The 19,577-nt window shown below is 31.7% G+C and overlaps 1 protein-coding gene and 2 long non-coding RNA genes across 4 annotated transcripts; 1 reads left to right on the top strand and 2 right to left on the bottom strand.

Annotated features, from left to right (window-relative positions):
* Positions 1-1,498: 1,498 nt before the first annotated feature.
* Positions 1,499-2,430, bottom strand: LOC110696193. The gene is made up of 2 exons (XR_002506259.1): positions 2,253-2,430; positions 1,499-1,864 (listed from the first exon to the last, which is right to left on the bottom strand). It is a non-coding gene; the product is annotated as an uncharacterized LOC110696193 (long non-coding RNA).
* Positions 2,431-12,679: 10,249 nt separating this feature from the next.
* LOC110695984 (IRK-interacting protein-like) lies at positions 12,680-16,551 on the top strand. Of its 2 annotated transcripts, XM_021873240.1 has the most exons (3): positions 12,680-13,549; positions 14,862-15,153; positions 15,235-16,551. In XM_021873240.1, exons 1-3 carry the CDS (start codon positions 13,316-13,318, stop codon positions 16,329-16,331), a joined length of 1,623 nt encoding a protein of 540 aa, XP_021728932.1. In that variant the 5' UTR covers positions 12,680-13,315; the 3' UTR covers positions 16,332-16,551. The 2 variants fall into 2 exon arrangements, with proteins under 2 accessions (XP_021728932.1, XP_021728931.1); XM_021873239.1 differs by having other exon boundaries at positions 14,862-16,551.
* Positions 16,552-17,796: 1,245 nt separating this feature from the next.
* Positions 17,797-18,729, bottom strand: LOC110696192. Its single transcript, XR_002506258.1, has 2 exons — positions 18,557-18,729; positions 17,797-18,179 (listed from the first exon to the last, which is right to left on the bottom strand). It is a non-coding gene; the product is annotated as an uncharacterized LOC110696192 (long non-coding RNA).
* Between the last annotated feature and the right edge of the window lie 848 nt (positions 18,730-19,577).

Raw genomic sequence — 19,577 nt, 5'->3', positions numbered from 1 at the left:
TCACTTTGATGATTATATTTCAATTTATCATCAAATGAAGAGCAAAAACTAAACTTAGTTTAGTTGGGTACTTTGGGTGTATGATATACTCGGATGTATACAACAAATTCTATCATTTCTCAATCTGGGCCAGGTCAGGCCTAGATTCGGCCGAAAAATTCTAGTCCAGATCCGGCTGAAAAATATGAAATCCCAAGCCCGTCCAAAAAAAAAAAAAAAAGTCAAGCCTTAGGCTGAAAAAAGCCGCCCAAAACCTGCCAAAATTAGAATCGGGTCAGATCAACTTTGATCTACTCTTTGAACGGGTTATCCGTGTTACCATTGTAGACTCGTAGTATAGTAGTTCGGATTGAACCGTTAATAACCCGTAATAAGTTATGACCGAACCGTTTACAACCCGTGAACCGTTTATAATCCGTAAGTCTGTAACCCGTTATGACCGTAGAGTGGTATATTTTATCAATAGTAAAACAAAAGGGTTTATTTTGAATTACAAAGTATTTATGTTGAAAATGTTTGAAATTTTGATGTCATTGAAACTCTTATGTTAAAATATTATTGTACTCTAACGAGTAATGGCTTATGGAACACTATATTAGTGTATTAAAAAAAATTAAAAATCTAAATTAAAAGCTCTAGATTTGTTATTATTATTTGATCCTTAAAATCATTATACAAAAAAGGGACATAAAGTTAAACAACTAATTACTACTCCGTATGATCTATTGGAATAACTAATTAAAGAATATTGAGATATACTAGACGATATACGTTAACGATACCCGTTTAAAACTGGCAAAACCAGTTGTCAAACCGACTGATTACAACCCTAATCGATTACAACCCGACCCGATTAGGACTCGATATGTGTTGACCCAAAACCCGCTTTAAATTGACAAACCCCGTTTTTAAACTGGCCGAATTTAACCCGAACCGATTATGACCCGAACCAATTATAACCCGACCTGAAAAGAAACTGTAATAAAAATAAACCAAAACGAATCGACTCGAAATGATTTAAGACTGACCTGAACTAACCCATTAATAATTTCAACCCGTTAAAAACCGACCCGTTACAAACCGAAAATCGATAAACCAAACCCAAAACTTAACCGAAAACCCGATTGACACCATTCTTTAGAAATCAAGGTAAGATTTTAAAGAAGTGAGTCAAGCCTTGTATGGAATTGCAACACAACATTTTTTTTATATGATGGATTACATTTTAATTTCGCTTTAACAAATCAAGTGACCTAATTAATTGCAGTTTTTTTTTTTGAAAGAATAATTAATTGCAGCTTTAGTTATATTGTTAATAAGTATCATACATATACTTTGTAAGATCACTAAGATGAACAATGTCAGATGCAAGCCTAACAAGACTGTGGTAGATGGGCCGCAATTTTGGGCTTGCCTAACAAGGTTGTGGTGGATGGGCCGCAAGATTCATGGGTTATTTGTGGAGCTACAAAGGCTATGCTTTTGAGATGAGACAATATGTGTTACGTAGCAGCAAAATTTTTATTGACTTGAAGTCTTGAAGACTTGTGGCATAGTACTAAGTACGTAGCAGCCCACACTTTGACATATGTATTATTCTCATAATAATACAATTTATTTCACAGTAATTATAATTAGATTATTAGAGGGTGATTAAGTCGCGATTTGTCTCCTTTTTTCGATTATAGGGCATGAGCAGCATCTTAACAAGGTCCATAGTAACAGAAGCAAGCCCATTTGCCATTGTACCACTCTTTCTTTCCATAGTAGGCATCCCAGACGTTCTTGCACTTGTAGGAGCAGTTATCCGTCCACCAAGCTTTGTATAACCATCCACAGGTTTTTGCTTCCGCCATTTGGATTTCTAGAAAATAATACGACAACAAATAATATTTATAAGTTGAACAACGGTTGCACTAGATATCTACAACAACAAACAAGCTTATAATTTGGTTTTATTGTCGTGTTATAGGTTATGCCATATGTGTAACTTGTATAGCGGTTGTACCAGACCATGGCATATTATGTTATTTCATGTGTGTATATATATCATATCATATTTGTATTATGCTATTATACATTACTAGGATACACTTCATTTCTTGATTATTCACGGTATCCATTATTGATAAGCAAGGTTATAAACTTATAAACATTATGACATGCACTAATCACAAATTAAACTAAATTAATTAAGATAATAAAGCTAATGCTACAATACTAACAGTGATTAAGGGGGTGGATTAACTCACCAGTGCTCACTACAAGCATGAAAATGAGAGAAAGTGCAAGGAGGCTAACGAAGTAAGTAGACTTAGCCATTTCTTCAGCCTTTGTTAGTTAATTAAGCTAGATATCGCGAAAAATACACTTTACTTTGATTTGTGTTTTTTCGATTTTGTGAGTTGTGATTTTTCGTTGTAAATGAGATGGGTATTTATAGGATCATATTTACCATTTTTTCTTGATAAAAAAAGATCAATAATCTTACAAAGAGTTACAATAGAAGAAGTCAAATTACAGAAACATTCAACAATTAATTAAAGAGATAAACAAAGTTAATATTTTCTCTTTTTGATGAGTAATGCTATGTTGTCATGATCTCGGACTTTTGTTGGTTTTGAATTTTTCTCAAGGAAAACAATGATGCTAGATCTCAACTAATACATAACTACGTACATATATACTGGCATTGTGCACTAGCCATTAGGAGAATAGGAGATTTTTTGGTGCACAGGAGAATAGGAGAAAATTTGTGCTAATTATGTATTTCTGCCGAGTTTAGAGTCTAGAGTCTAGAGTTTGGGGATAAACTCACCCTAAAATTAAAAAATATTCTTATAGTCGATTAGGCCCTAGTTCAACTCATTTTTTTTTTTAAATATGAATATATGATGCACAAACTTATTTTACTTTTAAAGAGTTTTTTTTTTTTTTTTTTTTTTTTTTTTTTTTTTTTTTTTTTTTTGAAGTAAACTTGTTTATGTAAGAAATTGTCTTAGGAAAAAAAATAAATAAATTATTTTGAACTTTTCTTACCATATAGTAAATTAGACAGCAAGAACTTACATGAAGTTATTATAGAGTTGGAAACACCTTTACTATGAGAGTATGATTATACTCATTTTAAGGAAGTCAACTAATTTAAGGACATGTTTGGATTGAGAAAAATGTATATATTATCGGGGTAATAAGAGTAAAATAACTAAGCAAAAATGAAAGTGAATATAAGGCAAGAGGAAATAGTAATGGTGTGATTGTAAAGAGAATTATGTAGTGATGGTGTGGTATGAGGTGAAAAAAGAGGAGCTAAGGGTTTGTTCTCTTCCGTTTAATTTCAATTCAATTTAGTTTCGTTCAGTTCAGCTCTAATAAGTACAGTTTAGTTCAGTTCCTAATTTCATTCTCTCATAAACAATTTATTTCAACTATATCCAACTCTAATCAGTTCAGTCCAATTCAGGTCAGTTTAGTTTAGCTCAATTCAGTAAATCAAAACAAACCCTAATACCCTCATTTTGGGGTTAATAGTTATATTAGGGGAAGGGTCCGGGTAATTATTATCCTCGTTATGAGGGTTCCATCTCTATCCTTTTTTCCTCATGGCACAACTATCTTATTTTATCTGTAAACACCTTGTCTCCTACAATAACACCTTTAACTACTCGTATTTTTCAAATTTGACTTTTATTACTCCCTTAATATATTACCCCAATCCGAACATGAGTGGTAAATTTTTGTACAATAAAGTTTTATTAAGTGTATAAAGTTTTCTTTGATGGTTGTTACTTGTTAACGCCTGAATAATCTCATGATCTACAACACAAAGTTTTCCTTCATACAATCATACTTATATAGTACTCAAAATATACGAAGTATATAAGGAGCTCCAAACACGCCATAAAATGGAGAACAAAGTTGATCAAAGAGAATTTTGGGCATCAAAAAATATAAAGAAAAGTTTGGAATCTTCTTTTTTCAGAGCGAACAATCACAATAGGACAAGCTGCAAAAACACTATACGAGGAAAACCAAGAGGAATAACATCTCCCTTGTCTTTTCACACTAAATGTCAAGCAATACTATCAATGCAATTTTTAATTAAGAATTGCCACTATTTATTTTTCAGTATAAAATTACTTCTTCATATACTTTGTTGGATCCTATTATATGTCTTTGTTTTACATGTAAAAGAAATGTGGACGGCCAAATCTGAAGAAATTGAAAATGACAATTCATTTATATTCATATTTTTTGATGTGTTTTTGATCAAATATAAATAATAATACTAATAAAGTAATAATGCAGAAAAATAGCAGGATAAATCAATAGTTGAGGGAGTAAGGGCTTGTTCTTAGCTCATTGACTGAAATGAGCTGAACTTAACTGAACTAAAATGAATATTTTATAAGAGAAGAAAATTAGGAGTTGAACTTAACTGAACTAAAATGAATATTTTATAAGAGAAGGAAATTAGGAGTTGAACTGAACTGAACTTATTAGAGCTGAACTGAAAATAATCATATGAGAACATGCCCTAAATATGTGCTTTTAATTGTCATATTTCTCTTAAACGAGGATATGCATGGAGAAGAATACATGTACTCGGCATGACAAAGTGATGAAATTTCTCTTTGGTATTTGCTTAAGTTTAATTAATTACAAGGATCTCTACATTGGTATCATGTGATTATTCATTAAACTAAAGCATGATTAATTATGCCATGTATCTTCTCTAAACTCAACACCTAAATACCTAATATCTTGTTTGCATGTGGTATAGCCAAAGCGATAAATCCATCCAAAAGGGGAGTGGTTATGTCATGAGTGTTGAAATTTGAGAAGATTATGAAAGTTGTTAGTGATAATTGTTGTCATTGTCTCATACAAGTATCCTAAGTTATTTTTTGACAAATTGACATACTACTAATTTCATAGACTTCTCGATCTTTTTTAATACTCGTATATGTTTATAGGTTAATAGTAATGTTATTGTTAATTCGGATGATATACTACAAGAGGGGGGGTGAATTGTAGTATGTTCCTAGTGCCTACTTTTTCGCGGAATATAAAACTGATTGCTGTTAGGAACTTAGACAATGCAAAGCGGATTTTACGAGGAAACCATCCAGGGCCCAACTGGAAGTAAAACCTCGACCCTACCTTAGGGATTTCAAACACACTTCACTATAATAGGGCAAACACCAAGTTACAACCTATTAGACACGGACCTTTATTTCACAAGTTCCTCACTGGACTTGCTACTTGATAGGACCCTATCCTACCCAATCTAAGTACCACACTTAGATTCACTCGTACCACCAAAGTACTACACGTACTGCCAAAGTACAAACTACTTGTACCACCTAAGTACAAAACTACTCGTACTACCAAAGTACTACCCACTCGGCCTCACACTAGAAGCTCAATCGGCCTCACCTAGAAGCTCATACATTGCAATCTTACAAAATAATTATAACGAGAATCCTCACGAACTCTCACACCCCAATACATAAAACACTCAAAACCCTTTTTCCCAATTACAAGATCTCAAAGAATAACTCTAAATACATACCAATGAATAAAGAGATAAAACTAATATGCTGGACACTTCAAAATCTGTCTGGAACTTACTGGACGAACTGTAACCGGAACCTGACTGGAACTTCGACCTGGAGGTTTGACTTAGCTTCATGGTGAAGGATGAAACCATTAAGCACGACCACTAAGCTTCATCAGCCTCGACTTTGAATGAATACATATGAGCATATTTATAGTACACCCAAATTATTCTTTTCATAAAAGATAAGTTTTATTAAAAGATAGAAATAAAAGATATTTTCCAAAAATAAGTTTTCCAAAAATATATCTTTTGTTAAGAATATATTCTATCAATAATAATAAGATATATTTACCATAAAATCAGATTTTATCTAAATCTTATATTTTTCAAATATACTAATATATCTTTTAACAAAAGATATACTTACCATATCTTTTTACAAAAGATATAATTACCATATCTTTTAACAAAAGATATACTTGCCATAAAATTAGATTTTATTTAAAACTTATTTTACTGAAAATATTTTCCAAAAATAACTTATCTTTTTCCAAAAGGAATTTATTAGAAAATAAATATTTTTATTCTGTAAAACCAAATTCCTAAAAGATATGCACGTATTAGGTAAATATTTATATCATTAAATTCGACCTGCGACCTTTAACGACGTGCAGACCTAAGTTCTGATTAGGTTTCGGAACTCTAACAGTCTCTGAGTTCCTGACAAGTCAGTAACTCTAATCTCATTGACTATCATGAGTTCACCTTGGTTCTTTAGACTTGTTCCAGACTGACTTTTATGTCCAATATACTTACATGAATCCTAGAGCGATATACTTCGATTTCTTCGTCTTCATGTTGTTTATTTGAAACTCTTGTTCTTGAATCTTGTAGTATTGATGTATTCTAGATCTCGGGGCAAGTTCCTGTTAGGGAACTTAGATAGTTCTTGTTAGAGAACTAAGTTCCTGTTAGGGAACTCTTCATGTACCTGTTAGGGAACATGTAACTCTTCATGTACCTGTTAGGGAACATGCTCCGGCTTTCGTGGGAAAGCCTGCCAAAAGTTCCTTCTGAATCTTGTTAGAGAATACCTTCAGGTTCCTTCGTGGTTTGGTTCTCATGGGAGAACCTGCTTTAGGTTCATTCATTCTCTCTTGTTCCTCTTGAAGTCTTCTATGTTCCAACCCATTGACTTCACCTAAGTCAGTTCCTGTCTTCACATAAACACTTAAGAGAAACATTAGATTGAAGTTTTTTTTGTCATAAACAAACTTCAAGTGAGAGAACTAATTAAACTTAAAGCTTATGTAAATACTCTTACACATATACAACTCATGTATGCATAGTGTACTTACCTTATGAAGCTAACATATGCAAACACCTATTTACATAGTTACCTTCATGGTTCTTTAGCCATCATCATGTTTATCAACCATAACACTCATCATTGTTCTTGTTTCTCTATTGCTTATCATATATTGCTCAGGTTCCTTATATATATATATGTGACTACTCAGGTTCCTTGTATCCTATTCCAAGTATAACTTGTCCTTTCTATGCACAACTTAACAAACACATTAGATAGATAATCATCATTAGTTTACAATCAGCAAAACCTAATTACTCAACAGTTACGTAAAAAAAAAAAAAAAAAATGGTAAGAAAAACATTTCATGATTTTAATTAGGCTATAATCTAGCTTTCACCGTATAGCTAAAAAGTCATTTATTTTAGAAAAATTAAATTTAGGGCCTATTCTCATAGACTAAACTCAACTGAATTGAACTGAACTAAATATTTTATAAGAGAAGGAAATTAGGAGCTGAACTGAACTGAAAATAAACGTCTGAGAACAGACTCTTAGTTCGTCAGTTTATTTAGGCGACGATGTTACTCGTTTCATCACTTGTGTTTTTTTAATAATTAATCAACTTGAACATAGCTTGTGTTACTTCGTTTTGATTTGCTTCATTTTGATTGAAAAGTAAAAAGTGAATTAGTTTCACTACTAATTAAATAAAAATTCTAGTATGGTCACTCTCACTATGACCATGAATACAGTTAATTATGATTGGCTAATTTTTACTTTTCTTAAAATCTTGGTCAAACCTTATTTTTAGAATTTTCCATTTTTAATTCTTTTTCATTTTTCCAAAAAATAATTATTGATTTCCGAAATTCCTTTTTTAATTTTTGAAATTATTTACTTAAAATCAATTATTAATAAAAATAAGATTAAATTAAATAAATCAAAATAAAAAAATTATTCTTCGTAGTTCTTTATTGTTCTTCAAAGTTCTTCAAGTTTCTTCATTAATGGAAGAAATTAACAACAAATTCATGATCTATATCTCTTAAATTAACTCACGCTTCGGGCGGAAAATGAATACATGCCCCGATCTACGCACCATGTGCGATTTTTTTTTTGAAAATCGGAGTTCGTACACATTCGAATCTATGTGGGTTGTTTCTTAATCCTAGAATAATACATTTAAATTGAATAATTTCAATCAAGGGATGTGAAATTGGCGATTACATGTAGTTGAAAATTTTAAATATTCACTTTTTCGATAATCTGGGTTCATGAAACAAATCATGGAAGAAAACGTAAAATATCTTCTTCAAAACCTCGTTTGATCCAAAAAACGAAGATGCAATTTTAAATTTTGTTTTTGTATTAGGTTTTCACCAATATGCTAATAGGACATTACATCTAACAAGTAGGTTTACACTGTTTATTCGTCTACGACCATAAAGAGTGTTATAATCATATTGAATGCTATGATTATGACTTTTAATTTGTGATTATATTTATGTTATCATCAAATAAATTTCATTATATTATCAATAAAAATTGCATTAAACTATTAATAATTGTTTTGAATTACATTTAAGACTTTAACATTTTTTATTATCAAAAGAAGGTTATGACTTATAAGTCATTACAATATGAAATGATATATGTCAAACTTATGTCACGGAGTATTTATTTAGAAATGTGATTCAAATAGTTAAATAACAACGAACAACAACCTATGAATTATTCATTTAATCCAGCACACACTAGCGTCGTAAATTTTGTGAATTCAAAAAATAATACTACAATATTGTTTTTACAAAAATAGCTAATTAACAATTATATATGGTTAACTTAACAATATATTGAAGTCTATCTATATGCCTTTTTAATATTTGACAAAAGATTTTCATGTCAAACTTATGTTACAAATCCTCAAATATGTCAATTTAAAAAATCATGCCTTCAATAAAACGAGTTATTATGGTTAATTACTTATCATCATAAATTTTATTCTATATATTGATAATATCCTAATAAGTGGTAGAATAAAATATTTGGTGATCCTAAATTAGGTTCATATAAGAGGAATATTAAATAATATGATTCTATTCTACCACTTTTTAAGGATCGGATAGTATCAATATATGGAATACAATTCATGATAATAAAATTAACTATAATAACTCGATTTATTAAAGGCAAATATTTAAAATTGACATATTGTTAAATAGTTTTTTTTTTTTTGAAAAACAATATTATAGTATTATTTTTTGAATTCGCAAGAATCACGACGCTAGTGTGTGCTAGATTAAATGAATAATTCATAGGTCTTTGTTGTTGATATTTAACTAGTTGAGTTACAATTCTAAATAAATAGTTCATGACATAAGCTTGACATATATCGTTTCATAATGTAATGACCTATAATGTGCACGGTTAGGGGTGTATAAAAACTGGACCGGACCTGAAACCGGACCTGAACCGACCTGATCCGGACCGGACCTGACCCGGACCTGTTGATTCAGGTCCGGTCCCGGTCCTTAAAAATCAAGGTTCCCGGTTCCGGTCCGGACCCGGTCTAAACCCGGGGTTTTCAGGTCCGGACCTGAAACCCGGAAAAATTGTATTTTTTTAAAAAAAAAAAAAAAAAAAAAAAATTCAAAAATCAAAATTACGCTGCAACCCTAACAAACAGCTATCTGACTATCTCCATTCTCCATTTCTCCAAGACTCCATTTCTCCAAGACTCCAATCTCCAATCTCCGCCGACACCTCCTGCCTTCCTCACTCTCTCAGGCGAAGCCCCTTGCCCTCCCCCTCGAAACCCCTAACATTCACTCCTCCCTTGAAAACCCCTAACATTCACGCAATCACGCCGGTAAGTTATTTTTGGGGTTTTTGGTGGTGAGATTCTAGAGCTTATCTTGAGATCTTGCTGGGCAACAAAAAAAGGAGAACTTTTTGAGCAGCAGAATAGCGAAGAACACCGAAGGAGGCTTGGTTGGGTTGTTCTCTGGGCTAGCGAAGCTGCTGCAAAGTAGCAGAGCAGCGGCGGTAAAGCAGTGCAGCAGCGGTGAAGCGAAGCAGCGGACGGAGAAGTCGAGGTGACTTAGCTGTGTTCTGTAATCCTTCATTTTCTACGGGAATTCAGAGGCTCTGCTTTGATTTTTCTGGGCTGGCAGAACAACGGATCTGTGAAGAAAACCACCTAAGTGAAACAGCAGCAGCGGTGAAGCCGTTTAGTTGGAGTGTCGTTCGTGGTTGCTCTTTCATTGATTTGGTATTCTGAATTTAATTGATTATTTACAACTTTTGCATGTAGAATTTCAATTAATGAGTACTTTGCTAAATTATCTAATTATGTTTGGGTATTTTGTATTCGAAATAATGAATTAAGGTTTTTTATTAAAAAAAAAAAAACGAAAAAATCACAAAACAGGTCCATTCAGGTCCAAACCTGGACCGGACCTGATTTTTCAGGTCTAGCCCGGAACCGGACCTGTTAATTCAGGTCCGGTCCCCGGTCCTCATAATTACCCAATTCAGGTCCCCGGTCCAAACAGGTCCGGTCCAGGTCCGGTCCGGTTTTGGACCGGTGTACACCCCTATGCACGGTCATAACATTTTGTTGATAATTAATATGTTAAAGTCTTCAATGTAATTTAAATCAGTTATTGATAGTTGAATTAAATTTGCATTGATAATCTAATGAATTTATTTGATGATAACATAAATATAATCATAAATTAAATGTCATAATCATAGCATTTAATATGATTATAATACTCTTTATGGTCGTAAACGAATAAACAGTAAAATTGTTTGTTATAGGTAATGTCCTATTAGCATATTGGTGAAAACCTAATATAAAAACAAGTGTTAAAATTTCATCTTCATTTTTTCGATCGAATAAGATTTGAAGAAAATATGTTACGGTTTCTTCTTGAATTTTCCTGACGAACCCACATTAGCGAAAAACTTAAAATTTTTAATTTCGATTACATAAGATCTCAACTTTTGCATCCTTTGATTGAGATTGTCCAATAAAAATCTATTATTCTAGGATTAAAAACAAACCCAAATTCGCTCTGCTAGAACCTCGATTTCGAAAAATTTAAAATTTTGCATATGTTGTGTAGATCAGATCATATTTTTAATTTTTGTCGATGTGCGATTGTTTTTGCGAGACAAGATCATGAATTGGTGATAAATTTCATCCATGGATGAAGAACTTTAAAGAATGTTGAAGAATAACGAAGAACAATGAGTTTTTTTTTTTTTGATTATTGTATTTTAATCTTATTTTCAGATTTTATAATAAAACTGATTTTAATAAAATAATTACAATTTTTTTTTAAATAAAAAAATTATTTTTTGGAAAAAGAAAATGGTTTTAAAATATAAAAAAGAAGTTTGACCAAGCATTTATAAAAAAGAAAAAATCAACCAATAGGATTCAAGAATAGTAATGATCATAATAAAAGAGACCTTAGTAGAAACATCCCTAATTAAAAGTGATTTTTGCAGTTAACGTGGTCATTTTCTAAACAAGATTAGTTAAAAAAGAAAGAAAGGCCTTTTGCATGTGGAGGTTGACAAACAGATCTGAAGCTTTTTATGGGGTGGTTGATTCACAAACTTGATTAACATTTTTAATAATTAATAAATGAACTCTTTTTAATTAACAAAAGTAGCTATGTATTAGAGGCAACTAAACAACAAATTATATAAACAAACCTATTTAACCCTACACGTAATTCCATTAAACATTATATAAACATAACCACTATCTTATACACAAGTAACACAATTACACAACCATATTATATGTCCATATCTCACATGATCTGTTCTTTGGACAAATTACAAAGGGTCCATTTTTTTTATATATAAATATATAATATCTTCTTTTATTTTTTTATTTTTTTTTTGTATTTTTTAAGGATTGAATAATAGAAATTTTATTTCTCAATTGTACATTTATTCTCCGTATTATCGAAAGTACTTTGACAACTCGACCATGTCAGACCACACTAAGATCTTAGGATTAAGCAAATTACTGAGATATATATGAGAGATAAAATATATATTTATGTTAATTGTCCAACTTTGATTTGACATTAAACTACCGTACCAACTTCCTTCTATTTCATCCTAAAGTCTTCATAGAAAAATTAATTCAACTATTTCCAATGTCTTTTCATACTGTATTTGTTGTTAAAATTAACTACAGTAAAAAATAGACATTCTAGTAAATTACTGAATAAAAAAACCAAGTTGTTACCAATGATTTTATCGGCTAAAATATAAGCTAATTTATTTTATGATTTTATCAATAAATCAATCAAAAACTGTCCCCTACAAATCTACATTGTATCATAATGTTTGTGTACAATGGCAATTTGGAATTTCTGAGCTCCACCCGTGAATCATGTACTTCTTTGTTCTTTCTCAATGATCAACTATATGGCATATGCCTTTGATTTTGGACCTAGAGGGCTACCATCATGTCTACATCTTAGGTTGTACGAGTATTTCATAACCGCAACCTTTTTTCTTAAGTACATATAGATACATATCAAATACCTGTATAAGTATAAAATACTTGATCGTTCAATATGAACTACTTATACTCCATATCATTTAAGACTATGCATAGGTTCGAACTACAAAATAATAGTTTACACAAATTTTATGAATCCATGCATAGACTATCTACTCTGGTGCTCTGCACATTAGTGCATCAAGTACAAAACGAGAAATATTAGTTAATTGATTACTATAGACAATATCATTAAAAGATTAGAGGTTTTATAACTTAATAATTTACAATATGAGGTGGCATAATTATACAAATAAGCATGATAAAGTGTTACAATGAAGCAATCATAACAAAAGTAGTGCCATCTCCATGTTTTGTGGTCACACATTCTCAATAATAAATAATTATACTATACCCTTATACAGTATACACCATTACATATTTAGTTATTTACAGCCTCTTCAATAAAATAAAAATTAAAAAATAATAAGAATATTCAAAGTCTAATTACTTAAAAGAACCAAGGGCATTTTAGTAAAAATAAACCTTATCTTCCTCAAATGGAGTAAATTCCACTCTTCAACCTTCTTTCCTTCACATGCACACCCTTTTAAGTGAAACATATACTACAAAGTACAAACACACAATTTCACTCCTCAAAACCTCAAATACTTCTCTCACTTTCTCTCCATGTTTCTTCTTCACTAGCTTTATAATCTTTCCATCCCAAAAACCCACCAAAAAAAAACTTTAAATTTTTATCTTCCAATTCCAAATCCCAAAAAAAGTTCCTTACAAAAACAGGGGACTCTGTTTCAGATTCAGGGTACCCCTGTTTTTATGTCAATTTAATTGCTATTTATATGCAAGAATTAATTTTTTTTGGGATTATTCATAATTCATATGAATGGCAGAAGTAAAAACAGGAGTAAATAATAATGGTGATATTAGTAGGGAAGAAATACAAGCCGCCATTGCTAAAGCTGTAGAACTGAGAGCATTACATGCTGCTTTAATGCAGGGGAATAGTCCTTCTCATCTCAGATATCGTTCTTCTACTTCTCCTCATCATCTTCATCATCCTTCTCATTCTCGTCCTTCTTCTCAGTTTTCTGGTCATGATTACCCTGTTTTTACTCCTGTAAGTCTTCTTTTACTCCTCGGAAATTTACGCGTTTTGTTATCTTATTAATAGTCGTGTTGATAGTGTAATTTGAACTAGTTATGCGACAACTATTACTTGAGAGTGATGGTGAAGGTGAAGTAATTTTTTTTTGAGGGGTGAATTGATTGTTTGGTATAGCATCATTATCTTATTAAATTTTAGAATATACTCTTTACTTTTCTTGTTTAGATGAAAATTATTTGTGGTTCTTGTTTTGAGAGGGACTTCCTTGAATTTGTTTCTAGCAATAATTGTTTACCATGTCTTGGCAATTTTGTTATTTATTTAATTATTTTATTTTTATTACATTATATTTATATAAATGAATTTTTTAAAAAATAAAAAAATCTATGTGCTACTACTACAAGTGATCTAGTATAATCAATTTGACTTTTTCCAATAATGGGGTTGCCTACTAATATGACTATGACAATTCTATTGATTATTTGTTGGCAATTGATTGCTTACATTCCCTTTCTTTTTCTAGCATTACGCTTTAAAAAAAATAAATAATAATAAATAAAAAATAATAATTTAAGGGTTGGTGATTTTCATTATTTATGTCAACATTCTTTCCACAAGTACCAAATCCTAAATGAAATAAAATCAAACTTGTACATTTGAATTACTTAACATGAATTTTTATTTTTATTTTCAACTTCGATTTTAACCAATATTTGACTTTTTCATAATTAAAGCACTCGTGAATGCACTTCAACCAAATTTGTTTGACTAAAAGTAAGTATACATAGATTATTGATCAAAGCAAATCAATAATCCCAATAGTAATTACTACTCAATTGGTCGGTAAAAAGATTTTTCACTCCCCTAACCATAAAAAGACTTCACATATTGATTTACGTAATAATACGTGAATAGGTGCCCGTGGTACAAACTATTCTTCTTACGGAGTATGATGTACATCATGTAACACGTTAAATTTCACTTTTACGGCCATAAATTTATCATAAAATATATTACTCCTTACATTTTTACATTTGTCTTAGATAGTTTTACTTGGCTATAGGACTAGAAGAGTGAAAATTCTGGTGGACAGTTAGACAAGGTTAATGTGGCATATTAATTTAGAGTTAAGAGAGTTAAATTTATAAACCTTTCTATTAGTATTATAGTCATAGAAATTAGTGATGCTTAGAGTAAAATCCAAGTTATGCTTCACTTCCTTTTAATTCAAGGAAAAGATTATTTGATGCTGAATTATATACATTATACCATGTTGATTAGAATAAACATTAAGATGCTTATAATATTTATGATATCTTGACAGAGTTATGAAGATGAAAATTTACCAGGGTATGGTCATGTGCAAATAGCAAGCCAAACAATTATCGAAAATTGGGATGAAATTAGAGATAATCAAAACGCGCTCCCTCCTGGATTAGTAAACTTGGACAACAACAACAACAACCACATTTGCCCTGCAGATGATTGTAAATCGGTGGCTAGCTCGTGCACGAATAACCTTAACTTCCTGCAGAACTCACCAGGGACTGAAGTCCTGAAGTCGAGGAGAAGAAACAGTTTAGGAGACCTGAAATCAGTATCTTCCTGCAACAACTGTAAGCCTGCAACTATTAGCAGCATTGATTATAATGATAACAAGAGTAGCAAGTACTCTAACATGGTGGTGCCACTAACAGATTCTCATGCTACTATGACTGCTGCTCCACATAAGAAGTCGCGAGGTATGATCCTGTCTTGGCTGTTCAAGAGGAAGCAAAAGAACGAAAACAGTTCACCAGTACGGACAGATGATCAGTCTGAAGAAGTCTCCCAAGTTCTTAAGGATTTCGGAAGTGGTGCATCAATTGAAACTTTGAAAAAGGAGCTGATTGATGCAAACCAGAAGAAGGAAGCGGCTTTAATGGAAGTGTCAGAGATGAGATCTTCATTTGGAGAATTGAGAAAGAAGCTCGAGAACTTGGAGTCTTACTGTGAGGAGCTGAAGAAGGCTCTTAGACAGGCAGTGTCGAAAAGAGAGAAAACGAGTGATGGGAGGAGTAATGAGGACAGTGAGATGCCTGTGAGCGAGGAAGTTATGGTGGAAGGATTTTTACAGATTGTTTCAGAAGCAAGATTATCAGTAAAACAGTTCTGCAAGACTCTGATTGAGCAAATAGACGAGACTGATGAACAACTTACTGAGAATTTGAACGTGATCCTAAAACCATATAAACTATCAGTAAATTCAAGGTACTCAAAGGCGGTTTTCTATCATCTAGAGGCGATTATAAATCAAGCATTCTATCAGGATTTTGAGAACTGTGTGTTTCAGAAAAATGGCATGCCGAAACTGCTGGATCCTCAGCAGCAACGGCAAGCACAGTTTCAATCGTTTGCTTCTTTAAGAAACCTGAGTTGGAACGAGGTCTTAAAGAAAGGAACCAAGTATTACAGTGAAGAATTTAGTAAGTTCTGTGACCAGAAAATGAGCTGCATAATTATGACCCTGAATTGGACTAGACCTTGGTCTGAAACATTGCTGCAGTCATTTTTCGTAGCAGCAAAATGTATATGGTTGCTTCATTTGCTCGCGTTCTCCTTCTCTCCACCTTTAACTATCTTAAGGGTGGAAGAAAATAGATCGTTCGATCCTCACTATATGGAAGATATCGTAACTGATAAACAGAAGGGACACGGTCCAAGTCGAGTTAAGATAATGGTGATGCCAGGGTTTTATGTCCAAGATAAGATTCTTAGATGTAAGGTTCTTTGCAGGTATAAATCTGTAGTATAATGTTAGCATTTTTTTTTTTGTTAATTTGGTTGTTCTAAATATTTTGGTTGAGTAATTTGATTGAGTAGACTAGAGGGTTTGATTGTAATGCAAGTAACAAGTAGCATACAGTGTTTAATTTGGTTAAATATTCTTCTGTAATTTTGTCAGATTATCTGACTTGTGATTTTAAAAGGCTTTCAGTAGTTGTAAAGTAAATGAAGATTGATTCTTTCTTGCATTCTAAGTTGTCCGTACTTTGGTTACACATCATAAAAATGATAAATTTCTCTTTTTTCATTTTCACTGTTATTTTGAAAACGAACTCAATCCATTATCCAAAATTAGAACGAATCACTAAATCAATACTCTCACCACCCCACAAAAATCGACATATATTTGCTGAAACTTCTCTAGCTTGTTACTTCGTAAGCGTATGTAACATGAATCATCGATTCTCTCTTTTCTGCCTTTACATTAGATTTGGGTGATTATGTTAAGTATATATAACTACTAAGGTATAAACACCAAATATGATAACAAGGAAGTTGTACAAACTTTAGTCTATTCAATATAGCACTCAAAGGTATGTATGTATGTAATCATGTTGACAACCTATCCTTATATCATGGCTTTTAATTTGCATTATTATTAACCTCTTTACTTTTTCATTCGTGGGTGTAGCACTATATAATTTGAATTGTTCATATTTTAGACATTATAGTGCTACTTTTATAATTACTCTTTTTCCTCTATAATAGAGATTTTGATGTTAACAGTTCAAATTGATTTTAATTTAAAGAATTACTGTTTTCAGCCCAGTCTACAGTTATATGGACTGGGCTAATGATGTCCTTAAGTAGTTAAGTGATTCAATATTCTGGGCCCAACAGGACAATCTTGATCCAATGAAATTAAGTGGTATGGTCTCTTGATAACTGGGCCTCCATTTCGATATCTCAAAGCAACTAATGACCCAAAATATATTTGAATATTCGATATCGCGTTTTATATACTACCTCCGTTATAGGTTATGTGCAACGATTTGACATAAAACAGAGAGGAGAAATGTCTAATCGTTCCACATAACTTGTAACGGATGTATTATATCTCCACAACTCCCAATACTTTACCAGCTAAAATTAATGGAAATCGCAATGACAATATGATGAGGTACAGAACTACAGACTCAATATTTGAATTCCACGAAAAAAAAATAAATGATTTTCATGCTTCAGCTTTCTAACATATACAAGTATACTTAATACTTTTGTATGGCTTATTTTTGCTAGCCAATTATTCATTTACTTGAAACTAGAATAATAGTTTAGCACATTGACGTGGCTTAATAATTTACGAATTATAAATTAATGTTTGTTTTATCTAGATTTTCTCAAAATCGAGATAAAAAAAATTACTGATTGATAAGTTAAAAACAAATCTAAGAAATATGAAATATAATACAAGTATATAATTCAAAGATTTCAAAGTTCAAACCCTCTTTATTCATGCAAGTTATATTTATATTACATATAGTAACTTATAGGCTTATTTCAATTCTACTAAGTACGTAGCAGCCCACACTTTGACATATGTATTATTCTCATAATAATACAATTTATTTCACAGTAATTATAATTAGATTATTAGAGGGTAAATAAGTCGCGATTTTTCTCCTTTTTATCGATTATAGGGCATGAGCAGTATCTTAACAAGGTCCATAGTAACAGAAGCAAGCCCATTTGCCATTGTACCACTCTTTCTTTCCATAGTAGGCATCCCAGACGTTCTTGCACTTGTAGGAGCAGTTATCTGTCCACCAAGCTTTGTATAACCATCCACAGGTTTTTGCTTCCGCCATTTGAATTTCTAGAAAATACGACAACAAATAATATTTATAAGTTGAATAACGGTTGCACTAGATATCTTGAACAACAAACACTAACAAGCTTATAATTTGGTTTTATTGTCGTGTTATAGGTTATGCCATATGTGTAACTTGTATAGCGGTTGTACCAGACCATGGCATATTATGTTATTTCGCGTGTGTATATATATATCATATCATATTTGTATTATGCTATTATACATTACTAGGATACACTTCATTTCTTGATCATTCAAAAGCAAGGTTATAAACATTATGACATGCATTAATAACAAATTAAACTAAATTAATTAAGATAATAAAGCTAATGCTAGAATACTAACAGTGATTAATGGGGACATGGGGTGGATTAACTCACCAGTGTTCACTACAAGCATGAAAATGAGAGAAAGTGCAAGGAGGCTAACGAAGTAAGTAGACTTAGCCATTTCTTCAGCCTTTGCTAGTTAGTTAAGCTAGATATCGCGAAAAATACACTTTACTTTGATTTGTGTTTTTTCGATTTTGTGAGTTGTGATTTTTCGTTGTAAATGAGATGGGTATTTATAGGATCATATTTACCATTTTTTCTTGATAAAAAAAGATCAATAATCTTACAAAGAGTTACAATAGAAGAAGTCAAATTACAGAAACATTCAACAATTAATTAAAGAGATAAACAAAGTTAATATTTTCTCTTTTTGATGAGTAATGCTATGTTGTCATGATCTCGGACTTTTGTTGGTTTTGAATTTTTCTCAAGGAAAACAATGATGCTAGATCTCAACTAATACATAACTACGTACATATATTTGACTTTTTTTTTTTTTGCTGAAAACAATTTCAACCTACGTATAATATGCAAATGGGTTAGATCGTAAGGTTTGAAAGATAAAGTTAAGAAAAGTAGAGCCTTGACAAAATATTACACGAAGGCTCTAAGGCGCCGAATAAGTAGTTTAAGTCAAGAGCGCAAGATGTTTGAATATCTAATAGGTTAAGTAGTTCACGTGTCTTAATTACCATCCGTGGTATTGGTTATGAGATGGAACCTCATCAATGCGAGTACATATTTGAATAAAGGTTTGATATTAGTAATTTAGTATATGTTGTATAGGGGCTATGCGTTAGATCTTTAGAAAGGGGTATCCACACAATTCAAGTTATTACAAACATCCAAAAAATATGTATGTACCTTAGGGGACGGTGTTAATGAGTGTAGCTAGTTGGTAAACTATTTTATTCTACTTTGTATGTACCTTAATACGTAGGGTTGCTTGTTGTATGGATATATTGGGTCATATTTACCGATTTTACTTGATCTAATTACTTGAATTGTATAACATGTGCTAGTGAATTCGTGATGTTTGTGCATACTAGTACAATCTACCTTGATCATT

The sequence above is a fragment of the Chenopodium quinoa genome, unplaced genomic scaffold, assembly GCF_001683475.1.
Source record: "Chenopodium quinoa cultivar QQ74 unplaced genomic scaffold, ASM168347v1, whole genome shotgun sequence".
In the NCBI taxonomy this organism is placed as follows: domain Eukaryota; kingdom Viridiplantae; phylum Streptophyta; class Magnoliopsida; order Caryophyllales; family Amaranthaceae; genus Chenopodium; species Chenopodium quinoa.
Note: the sequence above shows the minus strand (reverse complement) of the source record. Positions and strands in the feature narration are given on the sequence as shown.